Raw genomic sequence first — 19,580 nt, forward strand, 5'->3', positions numbered from 1 at the left:
ACCACACATTAGTGTCTCATTAACGCTTCACAGGAGTATTACGAGATAAAATTTGATACTGAGCTGCATAAGTAGAAATTAGCGCAGTTGACCAAAAGTTTGGTCAAAGAGGTCTTGCAAGATCCTGCAAAATCCCCTGGGAGGATAGATATACCAACGTCAGTGTTCTCGATCAGACCAACATCCCCAGCATGGAAGCACTGACCACACTCGACCAGCTCCGTTGGGCGGGCCACATTGTTCGCATGCTCAATACGAGACTCACAAAGCAAGTGCTCTGCTTGGAACTCCTACACGGCAAGCGAGCCCCAGGTAGGCAGAGGAAACATTTCAAGCCGCAAAGCCTCCTTGATAAAGTGCAACATCCCCACTGACACCTAGGAGTCCCTGGCCAAAGATGGCCCTAAGTGAAGGAAGAGCATCTGGGTGGGCACTGAGCAGCTCGAGTCTCGTCGCCGAGAGCATGCAGAAATCAAACGCAGACAGAAATCAAGCGGACTCCCACCCACCCTTTCCTTCAACGACTGTCTGTCCCACCTGTGACAGAGACTGCAAAGTATTAGACTGTTCAGTCACCTGAAAACTCACTTTTAGAGTGGAAGCAAGTCTTTCTCGATTTCGAGGGACTGCCTATGATGATGATGGTGAAAAAGGTAGGTTTTAAGGAGTGTCTTGAAGGAGGAAAGAGAGGAGGAGAGGTTTAGGCAGATACTTGCTGAGGTCGTAAAAGGCGCTATATAAATGCAAGTCTTACAGTACCGTTTAGTTGTAGGTTGTCAATCAACAGCTTTCGGCGTGTGATTGGCGGGGGCACGTGGGAAAGGAACAAATAAGAAAAAGCGGGAAGGGCTGGTGCGCAAGTGTGTGAGCCGGCTGCTCTCCAGGGCTAGAATCATGTCTCTGGAGCTGACCTTCCTCGGCACCGGCTCGGCCTACCCGTCTCCCACCCGCGGGGCCTCGGCCGTCGCGCTGCGCTACGAGGGCGAGTGCTGGCTGTTCGACTGCGGCGAAGGGACTCAGACCCAGTTCATGCGGAGCCAGCTGAGGGCAGGTAGGTAGTGGGCCCGGCAGGCCGGCCGGCCTTCTCCCTCCTACCCCCGGCAGGCCGGCCGGCCTTCTCCCTCCTCTCCTCCCCCGGCCCTTCTACCCCGGTCCGGCCTTCTCCCTCTCCCCGGCCCGGCAGGCCAGCTCACTCTCCCCCCTCCCCCGGCCCTCTCCTTCCCCAGCAGGCCAGCTCACTCCCTCCCCCGGCCCCTCAGAGCACAGTTTCCCCCACTCCTCAGTGTTTCAGCGGGTTTGCTCCCCCTCGATCCCACTTTTTCTATTTTTCCTTTCTCTAATAGCCCAATGTCAGTCAGCATCTGAAAAAGGGCAGTTTTAACATAATTTGCTCAAATCCAAAAATGTTACTCCACTAAACACAAGACCAACAAATAACACTTGGAAGGAAAATGTTTTCAGCTTCTGATTTATTTTGTCTTTCAAAGAAGGCTTTCATTTAGCTGGAAAACCTAAAATTAAAAACCGAAAGCTCTAGAAACACTCAGCAGGCCAGGCAGCATCTGTGGAGAGAGAAATAATTGTCTGCCTGCTCAGATGGACATAAAATATCCCACGATATTATTTTTAAAAAGAGCAAATAGTTCTCCAAGTGTCTGGGCCACCAATCCACCTTCATTCAGCCAACACAACCAAATTCGATTAATTCATTCATTTGGTGTTTGTGGGACCTTGCTGTGCATAAATTTTCTACTGCAGTTGCCTATTTAACGACAGTGACTGCACTTCAAATCAATCCATTGGTTGTAAAGCACCTTGGGTTCTAATTGAGAAAATGAAAGGTGCTATATAATTGTAGATTAATTTATTTAAAATTCTGGTTTTAAATCTCTGCACTTTAATTAAAGTAGCATTTTTAGATTTGGGCAAATATGTTAAAGTGCCCTTGTTCAGGTTTATCTTGGGCTATTTTAGAGTTGAGAACTAGGGTTGTCACCTCGTCTGCTTTTGAAAATCTCAATAGATGCTAAAATGATTTTTTTATTTTGTTGTTTTTCTGTGTTAATGTGGAGCAATTGGAGTTCTTCAGATTTTCAATAAATGTTGACAGTAGTAAAGAAAAGATCAGCACTCAAGCCATGATCTTATTTCCTATAGGATTGCCACCTTTCACCAAGTCCAAAACCAGAGGACTAGGTTCACTGCCTGAGTTTTGATTAGAAAGCCCATTAGAAAGTTCTCTTGCTTCTCAAAATGTAGTGCAACTCAGTTTTGGGGTGGATCGTCTTGCACTAAATCTGAAGAAGGTTTCTGACCTGAGATGGCCTGTTTTTTTTTTCTCCAACGCTGATGAGTTGTGCATTTCCAGCATTTTCTATTTTTACATTAAATTTTGTTTGATAATGCTCCTGTGAGGCACCTTGTTAGTAACTGTTCTCACTATTTTGGAAATCTAAATTCTTCCTCATTCATCAACTTTAATATGACAAAATGCAGTCTCAAGGTATCAGGAAATTCTAATTGCAGAAGATCATGGTCTGAGTTTTGATGATTGCTTTGCTGATGTTGCAAATTAATTGAATAATGCATGTATGTTATAAGACAAGAAAATGCAAATAAAAACAGAAAATGCTGCAAATACTCAGCAGCTCAGGCAGCATCTGTGGAGAGAGAGAGTTAATGTTTCAGGTCGATGACCTGTCATCAGAATGGAAAATAGAAATGTTTTTGTTTATAAATTCTGATTTTAATTCTTAGATATTTCCAGATACCATTCAAAAACAAAAAGGTGCAGCTCCCTTTCCCACAAGATTCTTGTTTTCTGCTTGCATTTGGTGGCATTAGATTCGGACTTAAAAATCTCAGTTACGAATATTTTTTGTGACTAATTTTAAGGTACAAATGCATATAATGTACTAACACTTCTATTGTATTTTGTAGGAAAAATTGCGAAGATATTCATTACTCATCTCCATGGTGACCATCTGTTTGGTTTGCCTGGTCTCTTGTGCACAGTTAGCCTCCAAAGTAGTTCTCTCTTAAACAAACAACCTGTCGAGATTTATGGGCCCATTGGATTGAGGAAATTTCTGAGGACAAGCATGGAACTTTCTCACTCACAGTTGGTCTTCCCATATGTCGTCCATGAACTGGTTCCAACAGAAGATCAGTGTTTCCCTGAGGAATGGAGGGAGCCCTCGATACAGAAAGTGGATGACCAGCTTCATCCTCAGGAACTACAAGGAAAAACAATTTATCTTAATCCTCAGGAAGACTGCTATAATCTTGTCACTCATGAACAGTTCATTGTAAAAGCTTTCAGGCTTTTTCATCGCATACCATCTTTTGGGTTTGTAATTGAGGAGAGAAAACGACCAGGAAGACTTCAGACACAAAAACTGAAAGATATGGGTAATTTTGTAGTTCTTGTTGACTACTTTTACTGTCTTTTTTTCAATGCACTTTTTCAGATCCTGGGATTGCCAGAACCACTCCTCACTGCCAGCATTAATTAATTTGAGGCTCCAGAAATGGTCATATTTAATTGAAACTTACAATGGGTTGTTTGAACTAGACTGAAATAGTAAATGCATATACCAGAAATTAAAATATCTGGAAATAGTTGGTCCATCAGGCTCTAAAGGAGAAATGAGTGACTAATGTTTCCTCTGGAAGTCTTCAATAAAACGAGCTGAGGGAAGGCAGCAAGCCCATTAGAAAGTTCTCTTGCTCCTCCTATACTAGATCAGAAAGTAGTGCAACTCCATTTAGGGATGGATAGCCTTGCACTAGGTCTGAATGAGTCCTACGTAAACGTTGTGGAAAAATATTTCCGAGACTGTATAATATATATAAAGAGAGGTTTATTAAATCGGAGACAAAGCTTTGGGAGAAGTGTTAAAGACCCCTGTCTTTGAACCGTCTTCTCAAATTGGTATCTGCAGTGAAGTCCTTTTATCTTACAAATTACGTCACTTTACAACACATGCTTTAGCACTACAAAGCTTTGACTTATCGAAGGCTAAGCTTTTGATATATAACCCATCCTGCATTGTGACAGGGAGTATAAACAAGTGCAGGCTTTTGACACCGGTATAAACAAACATACCTAGCACTTAACTCTCCAGTGTTCATAATGCATCAGTATTGTCCCTTACAAAATTCATTTAAAGGGGAAAATAAAACAAATGTTTGGTCCCGTATACAATCAAATATATGTCCAAAAATCCGCTCCAACAATATTCCCCCTTTTGGTCCTGGAGGATGTTTACGAAATCCAGATGACCACAATGATAGTAGCATATATTCGTCCTTTGAGGTATGTTACTTCCCTGATGTTCCGTATATCCACCTTGCCTGTAGCTCTAGAAAGATAGTGGTCGGTGTCATTGTCGTCTGTTTCTTCATCCTTGGTGTCTTCAGGTATTTCCATCAGATGTGCTTCTTCGGCGATTACACTGGCTACTGGCATCAGTCGAGCCATCATAACTTTACAGCAGATATTAAAACACCCGATAATCAGACAGCAAGTAATTATTATTACAACCAGAATAATTACTCCATGCATAAGATAGGACCCCCAGGATCCCCCTAACAGCCAGTCAAATCAGCCAGATCCTCCTGCTGTCGTGGATAACTTCTTTACTTCCCTTCTTATGTGATCAGCGAGGTTGGTTATGTTTTCTGAATTATCGGGAATGTAAGTGCAACATTCAGCTCCAATTAAGGCACATTGTGCGTATGGCTACCATTTCAGCTGCTATGCCCTCCATTGCTTCAGCGGTGTTGTTAACTATCTGTTCCAGTACCCTCTCTAGGTTATGTAATTCATCCATGGTGCGTCCTATCCCGAATGGGAGCATCATGACCCCAAATAGCCTCTCTACCGGGGTAAGATCTCGTCTTAGTCGACCTGGTGTCTGTACTTCTGCTAAAGTACGTACCCGTCTGACAAAAGGGACCACATATCCCAAATAACAGGACCCCCTTCAGTTCTGAGGCAACCAGGGGTAGGCCTTATGCCCGCACACAAAATAAGTGCCATTGTATGCTGTTAGATTCGATCCCAATCTCTCTCTCAGCCCCTGTCGCCACCTAATCTTAGAGTCCCAGTCCTGGCTACTTGTCTGATTCTTCAAACCCTCTATTTCAAAGAACCCCTGGTTTGTTGTTTCGCTGGCTATTATGTTCCACCTGGTGAGGTTAAAGTATTGCGTACAATTGCTATATCCTGCTACAAAACCTGTTTCCTCACCAGTCAGGTCTCTAGTGAAACAAATGTCAGCGGTGGGCCTTCCAACTTCTGAGGTGTTGGTCAAAACCAGGAACGGGGGTCGTACCGACCTATTGTATTCCGGCTGGTACCATCCGTCAAGTGCATCCAAAAGGTAACCCCCCCCCCCGATCTCCACGTTTCTTTATCCCCACTCTGGTTCCAATTATCATTTACTTCCCCTGTACCGTTTTGTCGCATTACCCACTCTGCTACTTGCGAAATGTTAAGGGAGATTGACCTCAAAGGGATGCCTCCTTTGCTATGTATGGGGATGTGCGAACATACCCAGCAACTAGAAAAGTTCTCATTTTGCGCATAAACATAAGACATGTACAAAAAGGTATTTACATGTAACTCTCGTTTTGGTCTAGCTAGCAGGCCGGACCTAACACGAACTATGATAATCGCACCGATCACAATATATAATTTCATCATCTTATTACTCCTATATTTAACAAATAGTCAAAGGCAAAATGGCCAAATGGCTTGCTTGAAGAATCTCTCGCTGTCAATCTGTAAATAGACAAACAACAACAACTAATACGTGTGCTAAACGGCTGGTTCAAAAACCTTAAGCTGGGTCCAATGCTTCCATTGTAAGTTCTCTTTAACATCGATGCAGGCACAAGTGTCCTTGCTGATTATAACCTCATACGGTCCTTTTTGGGGCAAACCCCGGTTTTCCCGGGAGGACCCTTACCATAACGCAACTTCCCGCCAACGGGACTTCAGGGAGCTTTGTAAGCTCCGCTTCCGCGTCTCTTTCTTCCTGATTGTCCCTAACTAATTTACACATCCCTTTTAATTGAGTACTTAGTTCCAAAACGTTTTGTCTTTTAATGGGCCGACATCGGCCCTCCCCTGTTATGATGTTCTCTGGTAATTGCATCGTCCTTCCTGTCATTAGTTCATAAGGAGTTAATCCGGTTGTCCGGTTTGTCGTGGCTCTTAACTTCATCAATATAATGGGTAATACTTCTGTCCACGTTTTTCCTGACATTTGCATGGCCTTTGCCAGGGTGTTCTTAAGGGTACGATTCATGCGCTCTACCATCTCAGAACTCTGCGGCTGGTAGGGGATGTGGAATTTTTGTTTTATGCCCATCAGCTGGCATATTGTTTTTACAATTTTTCCGGTGAAGTGGGTGCCTTGGTCGGAATCTATTTGAAGAGGCATTCCCCATCGGGGAATCACCTGCTCGGTCAATATCCTTGCCACTGTTGAGGCAGTGCAATCACGTGTGGGGAAAGTTTCCACCCACTGGGTAAATTGATCTATAATCACTAGGAAATATCTTTTTCCATGGGATGGGGGCAAAGGACCTGTGAAATCAATTTGAACGTGTTTCCATGGCCCCCGTGGACGGGGCTGGTGTCCCATTTTAATTTTAATGGGCCTGCCTGTATTATATTGTGCGCACGTAACGCATCGATGGCAATATTTATCAATATCTCTCCCCATCCCCTTCCACCACCAATCTCTCCCAAGACTCCCGGTCATGGCCTCTCGTCCTGAATGAGACAGGCCATGATGCAACTCCAATAAGGTATTCTGTATGCATTCAGGCGCCATTACCTTGTCGTTTCGTCTCCAAACGTTATCCTTCCCTTGCGTTGCGCCCTGCTTTGTCCACATACTCCTTTCTTCCTCAGAAATGTCCAGGTGTAGTTTCTCAATACTTATCTGTTGGTCTCGGGCCCCAGCGGCACTGACTGAGGCTTCCTCACACTCCTCTTGTTCTAATGCCTTCTGTGCAGCTACGTCTGCAGCTTTATTTCCCCGGTGACTCAGCCAATCTGGACTGGTTCGGTCCGGCTCCCTCCTGTGGGCTTTAATTTTAATAACCACTACCTGTTTTGGTTTATTACTGGCTGCTAAAAGAGCTTCTATTCTCAGCTGATGCTTTATGGGATGTCTGCTAGTTGTAATAAAACCCCTTCTCCCCCATGCTGTCATATAATCGTGTACTACCCCGAATGCATATCTACTGTCTGTATAGATATTAACAATCATATTTTCCGATAATTCCAGTGCCCGGGTGAGGGCTACCAGTTCTGCCACTTGAGCTGACGACCGCCCATTAATTCGCCCTGATTCGACTGTCTCTAGATCCTGGTTAACTACGGCCCATCCGGTACGAGGTAGTCCCTCTACGTATTTTCGTGAGCCGTCCACAAACAAGGTTTGTTCTGCGGTTTGAAGGGGGGCGTCTTTTATTCTATCCACTTCCATATCCTCACATACCTCTTCGCAAAAGTGGGGATCCCCCTCACCTATCATACCTTCTGCGGGGTTGTTTCCTACATCCCTAATTATGGTTACCGCTTTGTTAGGTGGTAAGAGGACTGCTTCCCACTTTGCCCGTCTCATATTAGATACGGTTCTCAGTTTTCCTGTGTTTAACATTTCTACCAATGTGTGTTTAGTATGGAGAATGATGTTTCCAGTCATCACCACAGGCTCGCTTATTTTTACCGCCCAAGCTGCGCAATCTAGTGCGGCTATACATCTGGATAACCCAGTCACCACCGGGCTTTCGGTGGTAGAGTAATAGGCTATAGATCTCCTTTTATCCCCGTGATCTTGGGTGACCACGGCCATATAGAACCCACCTTTATTGTTACAGTGGATGTGGAAATCCTTACTCATGTCAGGCAGTCCCAATCCAGGTGTGGAAACTAGTTCTGACTTGAGTTTACTATACGCCTGTTCTTGTTCAGGGCCCCACTCTGAGGTCTAGGGCCGGTTTCCCCCCTTTCACTAATCTTTGTATTGGCTCAGCAATTTTTGCAAAATCAGGGATAAAGTTCCGGCTGCAATTAAAGAGGCCCAGTACCTTCCTCACCCCCTTACCGTTACTGGTCTAGGCATATCCTTGACCGCATTTTTCCTATCCGAGGGCATTTCTTTCAGCCCCTTTGAGAGGCAGTATCCGAGGTACAGGACCTGGGATTTCCCTACCTGGGCCTTTTTGGGGTTAACCTTAAGACCCGCCGTTTCCAGAGCCCTTAATACTAAGTATAGGGTTGCCTGATGTCCTTCCTTGGTTTCTGAGGCTATTAATAATATGTCGTCGACATATTGTAAAATACTATTTTCTGCCGGTACCTCTCTTTTATTTTAGTATATCCCTCATGACTCGATGGAATATGGCAGGACTATTATGGAATCCTTGTGGTAATCGAGTCCAAGTATATTGTTTATCCTCCACCGTGAAGGCAAATTTTTCTTGTGATTCTGGGTCGAGGGGAAGGGCCCAAAAACCATTGGCTATGTCTTGGACTGTAAAGATCTTATGTTCAGGGGATAATCCATTAAGGATTGTGGAGGGGCTGGCCACTATCGGGTGTAATTTGGGGGTGATCTTGTTAAGGGCAGTGTAGTCGATAGTGAGTCTATAACTCCCATCTGGTTTCCCTACCGGCCATGTTGGGGAGTTAGTGGTGCTAACTGTTTCTTTTAAGATACCCTTTTCCACTAGCCCTTTTACTATTTCGACAACCGCTGTTCTAGCTTCAGGTCTTATAGGGTATTGTGGCAAGTCGCCCTTTTCTGCCCTCCTCCTGTTCCCGTGGCAGAGACCTTTTCCTGCTTTATTTTTTTCTTTTCTAAACTGCTAAAGCTTACTGTTTTAGCCTTTTTCAAAAGTCCCTTTTACACCTTCACAGATAGCTCACCACTCGCCCAGGAGTTTGACCTGATCCCTGAAGTATTTCTAAATTTAAAACTTTTTTTTTTACTGAGCTAGAAGCTTTCATGTCAAGGTTTTACACAAAGGAAAATGGGAGCATTTTAAAAGGCATTCTTTATCTCATTCCTGGACTAAATTTATGTCTTTCAACCCAATTGCATGTTTTCTTTCGACAAGTAAGTGAGCGTGTCAAATTCTTTTTTTTTTACTACCGGGACCATGTATCTTTTACTCAACAAACCTATCCTATGTGCATTTCCTAGCTCCGTAACTTATCATCCGAATATATCCACACCTTCGTTTCTAACTTAAAATGTAATACCATAAGGTTCACAGTTTCTTAAACTTCCCACATACAGGACAACACTACGAAGGGCTAAAAAAAACATTTCACTCTGTTTGGAAAGAGTGGGTGGAGCTAAAACAGGCAGGCAACTCCACACCTTCTTAAAACAGGCTTTCATTCATTCCACAGTCAAAATTACTCGAGTACTCTCTTCATTCAAAATAGACACTCACAAAAGTGTCTCTTCATTCAATAAAGCTTATGTCTGGATCCATATGTCACTTAAGATAGTCACTATCAGCTTTTTTATGGCATTACGTAATTACGCAAGTTACAATTAATGATAGGAATTAATTAATGACCCGGGCAGCCCGCGTTTTACATTCCCTTCCTTACCTTCCATGTTCGCCAGTCTCGGACGTTTCCCTTTGTTTCTGTAATACTCACGGCCACGACTACTCTGTGGAGACCCTTTGTCTTCGCAACAAAGCTAGCATGTTTCCTTACCACCGGAGTTTTCGGCTCTTGGTTGGAGTGATCAGTTCCCTTCCGCACCAACCTTATTTACTAAAGGGACAACTCAAACTGGTTAGTCAGCCTCTTCCCGCTATCTCTTTACTTGTATCTTATACACTATCCCGTCGTGCCCGTACACCTCTCTTTTCAATCTCTAACACCAGATTCCAGATACTGTCTTAAGTGATCACGTCTGATCAGACAGTATCCTGTTCATGACGCCATTTTGTTGTGGAAAAATATTTCCGAGACTGTATAATATATATAAAGAGAGGTTTATTAAATCGGAGACAAAGCTTTAGGAGAAGTGTTAAAGACCCCTGTCTTTGAACCATCTTCTCAAATTGGTATCTGCAGTGAAGTCCTTTTATCTTACAAATTACGTCACTTTACAACACATGCTTTAGCACTACAAAGCTTTGACTTATTGAAGGCTAAGCTTTTGATATTTAACCCATTCTGCATTGTGACAGGGCAGTATAAACAAGTGCAGGCTTTTGACACCGGTATAAACAAACATACCTAGCACTTAACTCTCCAGTGTTCATAATGCATCAGTATTGTCCCTTACAAAATTCATTTAAAGGGAAAAATAAAACAAATGTTTGGTCCCGTATACAATCAAATATATGTCCAAAAATCCACTCCAACAATGTGACCAAAACTCGGCAGCCCGTGTCCTAACTCTCACCAAGTCCCACTCACCTATCACCTCTGTGCTCACCAACCTACATTGGCTCCCGGTTAAGCAACGCCTCTGATACGTCCTTACTATACAGTATAAATGCACACTAGGCCCATGCTTGAGAGAAGGTCAGTCTGTGACCTGTCCTTTATTCCTTAGCACTCAAGTGATGAAGGTGGATGGAGCTTCCCCCTTTTATACCTGAAGGTCCAGGTTAGGAGTGTCTCCCACCTAGTGGTCATTGTTCTCCCAGTGTACAACTTAGGTCAGATTATACATGGGTTACAATGCTGATTGAATACATGACAGCCTCGAATTAAAAATTCTCATCCTTGTTTACAAATCCCTCCATGGCCTCACCCCTCCCTATCTCTCATCTCTTTCAGCCTCACAACCCCTCTGCGCTCCTCCAGTTCTGCCATCTTGAGCATCCCTGATTATAACTGCACAATCATTGGCGGCCATGCCTTCAGCTGCTTGGGGCCCTAAGCTCTGGAACTCCCTCCCTAAACCTCTCTACTTCTCTTTCCTCCTTTAAGACACTCCTTAAAACCTACATCTTTGACCAAGTCATCTGCTGTAATTTCTTCTTGTGTGGCTTGGTGTCAGTTTTTTGTCTTAACACTCCAGTGAAGCACCTTGGACATTTTACTATGTTAAAGGTGCTATATAAATACAAGTTGTTTTCTTTCTCCTCATCATAGGCAGTCCCTCGAAATCGACTTGCTTCCACTCTAAAAGCGAGTTCTTCGGTGACTGAACAGTCCAATACGGGAATTACAGTCTCTGTCACAGGTGGGACAGACAGTCGTTGAAGTAAAGGGTGGGTGGTTTGTCGCATGCTCCTTCCGCTGCCTGCGCTTGATTTCTGCATGCTCATGGCGACGAGACTTGAGATGCTCAGCGCCCTCCCGGATGCACTTCCTCCACTTAGGGTGGTCTTTGGCCAGGGACTCCCAGGTGTCCGTGGGAATGTTGTGTTTATCAAGGAGGCTTTGAGGGTGTCCTTGAAACGTTTCCTCTGCCCACCTGGGGCTCGCTTGCCGTGTAGGAGTTCCGAGTAGAGTGCTTGCTTTGGGAGTCTTGTGTCAGGCATGCGAACAATGTGGCCTGCCCAACGGAGCTGGTCGAGTGTGGTCAGTGCTTCGATGCTGGAGATGTTGGCCTGATCGAGGACACTAACGTTGGTGCGTCTGTCCTCCCCAGGTGATTTGCAGGATCTTGCGGAAACGATGTTGGTGGTATTTCTCCAGCGATTTGAGGTGTCCACTGTATATGGTCCACTGAGCCATACAGGAGGGCGGGTATTACTACAGCCCTGTAGACCATAAGCTTGGTGCCAGATTTGAGGGCCTGATCTTCAAACACACTCTTCCGAAGGGTGCACTGGAGGTGGTGTTGAACCTCGTTGTTGATGTCTGCCCTTGTTGATAATAGGCCCTCGGGGGGGGTGGGGGGGCAGTGCTGTGTGGTGGGGTCAGGTTGGTGGAGGACCTTTGTTTTATGGATGTTTAGTGTAAAGCCCATGCTTTCATACACCTTGGTGAAGATGTTGACTATGACTTGGGGTTCAACCTCTGTGTCCGAGAGCACTATAGCTCGACGACAGAGGATGGGATGGTCTTGGATCTGGCCTGGAGGCGACGAAGGTTGAACAGGTTCCCACTGGTTTTATAGTTTAGTTTCACTCCAGCGGGGAGCTTGTTGAGTGTGAGGTGGAGCATTGCAGCAAGGAATATAAAGTGGGTTGGCGCGATGACGCAGCCCTGCTTGACCCCGGTCCGGATGTGGATTGGGTCTGTGGTGGATCAGTTGGTCAGGATCACGGTTTGCATGTCGTCGTGGAGGATGGCGACAAACTTTTGGGGACAGCCGAAACTTAAATGTCAAAGGCCTTTGTACGGTCATGTACAACGGTTGGTGCTGTTCCCTGCATTTCTCTCGCAGTTGTCATGGCGTAAAGATCTTTCTCAAATGCTGACTAGTTATGCATTTCCAGCATTTTCTATTTTTGTATCATCACATTTTGTTTGCTAATGCTCCTGTGAAGCACCTTGTTAGTAGTAACTTTCTCAATATTTAGCATTTTTGGAAATCTAAATTCTTTCTCATTCATTAACTTTAATATGACAAAATGCAGTCTCAAGGTGTCATGGAAATAATTGCAAAAGATTTCTCTTAGATGCTATCCATGACTATTTTAGCCATTTTGAGTGAATGAGTGCTTCAGTTTGGATCATTCAATAAGTAGTCTGTGTGTTAATTAAAGGGTTCATTTGAGAAAAAAGTGGTTTGTGGAAGTATATATTAGTGGTTTTGTTAAATTCCTAGCTGTGTTAAGTTGAAACATCCTTGTCTATGTTGCTGGTAAAAATGCTTTCTTCCATAATAGCATCCTTCTGGAAGACTTGGAAAAGTGGTGATTATACCAATATTTAAAGAAAAATTCCAGGCTCCACATATTTCAAAGAGCATTTCTTCTTCTTCTACGTTTCCTGCTAACAGATCCTGGATTCTTTTTTTCTCTTTCGCCTAAAGTACTCTACTTGCTTGTTGACCTGTGATCCAACAGCGTCGGACCACTCTTAAATGTGAATAGCCTGAGAGGTTGCAATTTACACGTTAGTCTTGCCATCAGTCTCAATTCAAAAAATGTTGTTCTCTAGTTGCTTTTACTTTTGTATCTGGTCTTAATTCAGTCATACCCCAGCCTCAGTGACTGAATACCAAATTTGGGGAGGGTGTGGGTGGGGGAAGAGAATGGTCAAGAGTGAGGCCATATCTGCAGATTATTTTTGTGAAATAATTGTTTCAGGAAATAAGAGAAACTGATGGAAATAGAGGTGGGTCTGCTACATCTGAAACAGAAAAAAACATTTCAACTGAAAAAATATACAGCGCCTTTCACGACCACCGGACTTCCCGAAGAGTTTACAGCCAATGAAATACTTTTTTGAAGTGTAGTCACTTATAATGTGGCAGCCAATTTGCGCACAGCAAGCTCCCACAAACAGCAATGTAATAATGACCGATAATCTGTTTTTTTTTGTGATGTTGATTGAGGGATAAATATTGGCCAGAACACTGGGGATAACTCCTGCTCTTCGAAATAGTGCCGTGGGATCTTTTACATCTACCCAAGAGCAGACGGCCTCTGTTTAACGTTTCATCCGAAAGGCAATACCTCCAACAGTGCAGCACTCCCTCAGTACTACACTGGAGTGTCAACATAGATCTTTGTGCTCGTGACAATAATTGAATTTGATTTTTCAGAAATGTCATTTTAAAACTGAAAGTTCAAAACCTGTTTTATAGTTTTTTTAAAAAAAAATGCAGGGCAAAAACATTTCAGATTTGCAAAAGAGATTGTTTTAAAATTGAAACATGCATGTTATGTATTTTTGCCTTGTCTTTTCAAGGGGCTGAATGGCCTACTCCTGTTCCTATTGTGTTCTTTTCTACTTTTGCTGCCTATTTTTCTTCCCCTAAATTTTGTGTTTTGGATTATTCTAGGTGTTCAACCAGGACCTTTGTATGGGAAACTAAAAAATGGACAAGCCATCACTCTAAACAATGGAGTGACTGTTTTTCCAATGGACGTACTCGAAGCTCCTATTCCAGGTCGGAAAATATGCATTTTGGGAGATTGTTCGCGTATCGTGGGTGACATGGGCAAGAAACTTTGTATTGATGCAGATGTGCTGGTTCATGAGGCCACACTTGATGACAGTCAGTCGGACAAGGCTGAGGAACATGGACACTGTACTCCAAAGGCTGCTGCAGAGTTTGCAAAATCGTGTAAAGTTAAACGGCTGATCCTTACTCACTTCAGTCAAAGGTACAAGCCTCCTGCCCTTACCAATGTAGGGGATGATGATGTCATGGAACTGAAGACACAGGCTGAGCTGGTGCTGGAAGGACAGGAAGTGACTCTGGCTGAAGACTTTATGGTGATTGAAATCCCTTTCAACAAGACAAAGCAACAAATAATCCCAGCACATTAAAAATACTTTTTGAAGGAATATAAAATTAGACTAGATGCAGAATTACTGTTAAAACTTTATTTTCTATTTAATCTTGCTGTTGTGTAGATTTTTACAAATTTATGATGAACTTAGAATCTGTTACAATGAGATAATCTTTAGCTTTTAATCTGTATCCTTGATAACTTTATTGTATGTGAAGCAGAAGTAATGATGTCTGTACCATTTGCTCTTGGTTTCCATGGTGTGGATGCTGTAAGTTTGGAAAGAATCTGTGCTGTACTGGGAGTCAATGTGCATTATACCTTGGTTAAGGTTTATTCCTTAACATCTGTATAGTGAAATTGGGAGTAATGAGGAATTTGCTGATTTGCAAGCAGGCACCATTCATGGTCAGATGGGTGGGGCAGGTGTGGAATTTATGAATACTCTTATTGACTGCACACTTCATTCTCTGGTGCAATGAATGGACAGTGCCACATATTGTAGGTTTGCGTTGGTAGAAAGGGCACCCAGTGAAATGTACTCCAGCCTTCTCTATCTGGAAGGGCAGAAAGTGGAAAAATCCAGCCACAAGACCACCAAGTTTGAATTGCGAATCAAATCTCTCATTAAAACATCATTCTTCTGAGTGAGAAAGAAACATCCTAGCATTGCTGCTGTCATCCTTAATAAGTTAGACTTTTATGAAACTCCTGACAGCTCAGCGAGTTTATCCAGTGAGTAGTGGAGTCATACAAATCAGGACTGTCCCACATTCTGTTCCTACTTCATTCTAACTTGATCTTAATGGGGCAATGTAGGGATGCTTTCAGCACCCCAGGTTTGGAAGGGGAAAGTTGGCTCGTGTTCCTGCACCTGGCTGGTATCCAGTGACCCTGCTGAAGGTTCGCATTTGTGAATACTGGCTGAGGGCTGGGTTGTGCTTGATTTTTGATTTGCCTTTCTCTTGCCCCACCACCACCTGCAAGAAGTCATCAAAAGCCAATCCGATCCTAACTTTGATTGAAACAAGGCTGTAGAATACACACATGGCCAATTTGAAGGGTAAAGGAGAACTAAACAATGGTAACTATTTCCTGATCTCCTTGAAGTTGGTGACCTGTTCAGATGTTGTTGTTCCAGTGGTCCTCTGGTATCTCAGTAAAGTGACCATTCTTAATCTGAACATGGAGAGTGAGCCTGATCCAAGGTTGATTTGTCTTCAGCCACTATCTGCATGCAAACTTCCAGCAGGGGTTCCTTTATAACAGTTTGGAGTATGCTGGCTTCTCCTCCACAACTGTGGGATCCCAGGAGCCAATTCACAAGAAACCAAGGGGTTGAACCTTGGGCTTTCAGGATCTGCGATGCTTAGAGCTACACCTTGTGCTATGTTTATCAGCAGAGTTATTGATATATCCCAGAAAAGTAATTTTAATAGAATGTGATACAATGGATGGAAGTGCTTAAGTGCTGCACAGGGAGATACAGAATGTGGCTTTCCTGACTTTAGGTGTAAAGAGAAGTAGTATTCCTGGAGAGGTGTTTGACCGGTCAACCCTGGGCCTGGTAGAGAGTTTAGGACTCGGACTCGCAGGTTTTGAGTCCATCCTGCTAGCTGAGGGGTGTAGTTTATTCTGACTCGGCATCTGGACTGCGATGCTAATGTTTGAGAAATCTGGCTTGTAATGGAATGTTGTATTTTTTCCCATTCAGCAATACTAGTAAAATCTAAAGATGGAATTGTAATGTCCCAGTGATTCCACAAACGGAACAATTGCTGCACACCGCCCACTATCCTTGTGTTGTGAGTGACTTGTGCAGTGGGTAAGTCTATTCTCGAGGGCCTCTAGTAAATGGTGAAATGGTTAAAGGTGAATGACTGACTGAGACAATAGCAAATGCACAGATATCTCAACTTCACACTTATGGACTATATATGTGAACCATTGAAATGTACCTAAGCTATTTTCTTTGCAATTTTTTTATATTCCAGGTCTTCAGGTTGTGTAACCTGCCCCATCTGCTATAGCCAAGCCACTTGGCAGTGAAATGAGGGGGATCAATAATGATCAGTATTATGCTTCTCTTGTCCCGCCGCCCCCCCCCCCCCCACCTACAAGCCATGGGGATGTGCCTCGCTTCCCTAGCCAAGATCGCAAATTTAGCAGGGTAGAGGATTGAGGGCATGAGCTGATATTCTTTCGCTCCAGTGTATTGTGATGCCATGCTCCCCATTCTGACTTATTTTTTAAGAGTAATTACATTCCTTTTGCACTGCAATACATTGGAGATGGGAGAGCATTAAAACGGCTGTTATTATCTGGGCTAAAATTGCTTCTTCAATTCTATGTATCACTGCTATCCAGAATGATGCCCCCCATTTGGGTAAGTGGAAATAATAGCAACATCCGAGCAGTGAAGAGATTCAATATTGGAAATTGGATTTCTCTCTAACCCAGCGTCACATAGGTCAGAACCCTTAACGGAATTTATTTGGTTATTTTTAAAATTTAAAGTAGCAATTTCCTTTTACAAATTACTTATAGACGGGGTGCTGAAATTATGTACGTTTTAAAAGTTTGTACCAAGTCTACTGTATTCAGAAAAGGAAATAGATTCAACTTTACCAGATTGCATAATGTATCCAAACACTCTCCCCCTTTCCCGCCCCCCACTGGCAAAAAAAATTTAGAGCATTATTTTAAGTACCAAAACTTTCAGATTCAAAGTGTTTTATTGAGAGTTTCATGGTTTCTAATCTGGATTGTTTTGAAATAATAGTGAGAAGCAACCTGAAAATCATGTGATTTAAATATATCAAATTGTTAGCTTTTACATGCTATTAAGACTGTCAGAAATTAGCTTTTTTTGAGATGCAAGTGTTTTAATGTCATAAAAGAAATGGCAGACCAATTGAACCAGTACTTCGGTTCTGTCTTCACAAAGGAAGACACAAATAATCTTCTAGTTGTACTCGAGGACTGAGGGCCTAGTGAGAAGGAGGAACTGAAGGATATCCTTATTAGGCGGTAAATTGTGTTATGGAAATTGGGATTGAAGGCTGATAAATCACCGGGTCCTGATCCCAGAGTACTTAAGGAAGTGGCCCTAGAAATAGTGGATGCATTGGTGATAATTTTCCAACAGTCTATCGACTCTGGATCAGTTCCTATGGACTAAAAGGTAGCTAATGTAACACCACTTTTAAAAAAAGGAGGGAGAGAGAAAATGGGTAATTATAGACTGGTTAGCCTGACATCAGTAGTGGGGAAAATGTTGGAATCAATCAATAAGGATGAAATAGCAGCGCATTTGGAAAGCAGTGATAGGATTGGTCCAAGTCAGCATGGATTTATGAAGGGGAAATCATGCTTGACAAATCTTCTGGAATTTTTTGAGGATGTAACTAGCAGAGTGGACAAGGGAGAACCAGTGGATGTGGTGTATTTGGACTTTCAAAAGGCTTTTGACAAGGTCCCACATAAGAGATTGGTGTGCAACATTAAAGCACATGGTATTGGGGGTAATTTACTGAAGTGGATTGAGAACTGGTTGGCAGACAGGAAGCAGAGAGTCAGGATAAACGGGTCCTTTTCAGAATGGCAGGCAGTGACTAGTGGAGTGCCACAGGCCTCAATGCTGGGACCCCAGCTCTTTACAATATATATGGATGATGGAATTGAGTGTAATACCTCCAAGTCTGCAGATGGCACTAAACTGGGTGGCGGTGTGAGCTGTGAGGAGAACGTTAAGAGGCTGCAGGGTGACTTGGACAGGTAAGGCAAGTGGGCAAATACATGGCAGATGCAGTATAATGTGGATAAATGTGAGGTTATCCACTTTGGGGGGCAAAAACACAAAGGCAGAATATTATCTGAGTGGTGATAGATTAGGAAAAGGGGAGGTGCAGCGAGACCTGGGTGTCATGGTTCATCAGTCATTGAAAGTTGGCATGCAGGTACAGCAGACAGTGAAGAAGGCAAATGGTATGTTGGCCTTCATAGCAAGGGGATTTGAGTACAGGAGCAGGGAAGTCTTACTGCAGTTGTACAGGGCCTTGGTGAGGCCCCACCTGGAATATTGTGTTCAGTTTTTGTCTCCTAATCTGAAGAAGGACGTTCTTGCTATTGAGGGAGTGCAGCGAAGGTTCACCAGACTGATTCCAGGGATGGCTGGACTGACATATGAGAAGAGACTGGATCAACTGGGCCTTTATACACTGGAGTTTAGAAGGATGAGGGGGGATCTCCTAGAAACGTATAAGATTCTGACGGGACTGGACAGGTTAGATGCGGGAAGAATGTTCCCGATGGGGAAGTCTAGAACCAGGGGACACAATCTTAGGATAAGGGGTAAGCCATTTAGGACTGAGATGAGGAGAAACTTCTTCACTCAGAGCGTTGTTAACCTGTGGAATTCCCTGCCGCAGAGTGTTGTTGATACCAGTTCATTGGATATATTCAAGAGGGAGTTAGATATGGCCCTTATGGCTAAAGGGATCAAGGGGTATGAAGAGAAAGCAGGAAAGAGGTACTGAAGGAATGATCAGCCATGATCTTATTGAATGGTGGTGCAGGCTCGAAGGGCCGAATGGCCTACTCCTGCACCTATTTTCTATGTTTCTAAGGTCAAGGAGTATATCTTGGTTAAATTAATGATTATTTTGCTTAGATTTTTGCTTTTTGTTTTTCTTGTGACTTGCCCCGTGCCCCTTCCCCTAAAAGAATTAGCTCAGCACAGAGGTTAATTCTATGATTTATCTCGTTTCTGATTTAGCTATGCACCAGTCACTGCATTTACTTGCTGAGCCATCAAGGTACTTTGTTTTCCATGAACAACATATTTTTAAAAAATTTTCAAACAATTGAAGCTGTGACTTGTATTTGAATAAATTGTCTTGCTTACAAAATTAGAATCTCATTCCCTTTTTATGTTGAGTTCCTCTTTCTCTTACTTTTCACTTGTACAAAATTAAATTTAGTTGCACATTAGAAGATGCGAGGATAAATTTGACCAGCATCAAGCAAGACTAGACATCAGAAAAAAGATGTTCACTTTTTCCCCCTTTCTCAGAACAATTGATTCTGAAATAGGCAATCTAAAATACTTAATGCTTCATCAGAGAAGCAGACTCAATGAGCCTAACTGTCTTTTCTCG

General features: G+C 43.2%; 2 protein-coding genes across 3 annotated transcripts in view; one reads left to right on the forward strand and one right to left on the reverse strand.

The window, feature by feature from the left end:
• The first annotated feature begins 891 nt into the window (after positions 1-891).
• Positions 892-19,293, forward strand: elac1 (elaC ribonuclease Z 1). Its single transcript, XM_070867500.1, has 3 exons — positions 892-1,051; positions 2,941-3,411; positions 13,968-19,293. The coding sequence occupies exons 1-3, from the start codon at positions 895-897 to the stop codon at positions 14,456-14,458; spliced, it is 1,119 nt and encodes a 372-aa protein (XP_070723601.1). The 5' UTR covers positions 892-894; the 3' UTR covers positions 14,459-19,293.
• Positions 3,849-19,580, reverse strand: part of LOC139238796 (protein NYNRIN-like) — a 30,380-nt gene continuing 14,648 nt past the window's right edge. The window contains exons 3-4 of one of the 2 annotated variants that reach the window (XM_070867499.1): positions 6,852-9,820; positions 3,849-5,788 (exon numbers count right to left, since the gene is read on the reverse strand). In XM_070867499.1, coding sequence (XP_070723600.1) covers positions 5,738-5,788; positions 6,852-7,925 — 1,125 coding nt within the window. In that variant the 5' untranslated portion in view covers positions 7,926-9,820 and the 3' untranslated portion in view covers positions 3,849-5,737. Of the gene's footprint in view, positions 9,821-19,580 lie in introns of both variants that reach the window. The other variant, XM_070867498.1, reaches the window with a different exon arrangement.

This window comes from Pristiophorus japonicus, chromosome 2 (genome assembly GCF_044704955.1).
Source record: "Pristiophorus japonicus isolate sPriJap1 chromosome 2, sPriJap1.hap1, whole genome shotgun sequence".
Taxonomy (NCBI): Eukaryota; Metazoa; Chordata; class Chondrichthyes; family Pristiophoridae; genus Pristiophorus; species Pristiophorus japonicus.

Coding starts and splice junctions, on each gene's coding strand:
- elac1 (XM_070867500.1), top strand. CDS start 895: ATGTCTCTGGAGCTGACCTTCCTCGGCACCGGCTCGGCCTACCCGTCT. Junction 1,052..2,940: donor GCGGAGCCAGCTGAGGGCAG/GTAGGTAGTGGG, acceptor TGTATTTTGTAG/GAAAAATTGCGAAGATATTC. Junction 3,412..13,967: donor ACAAAAACTGAAAGATATGG/GTAATTTTGTAG, acceptor GGATTATTCTAG/GTGTTCAACCAGGACCTTTG.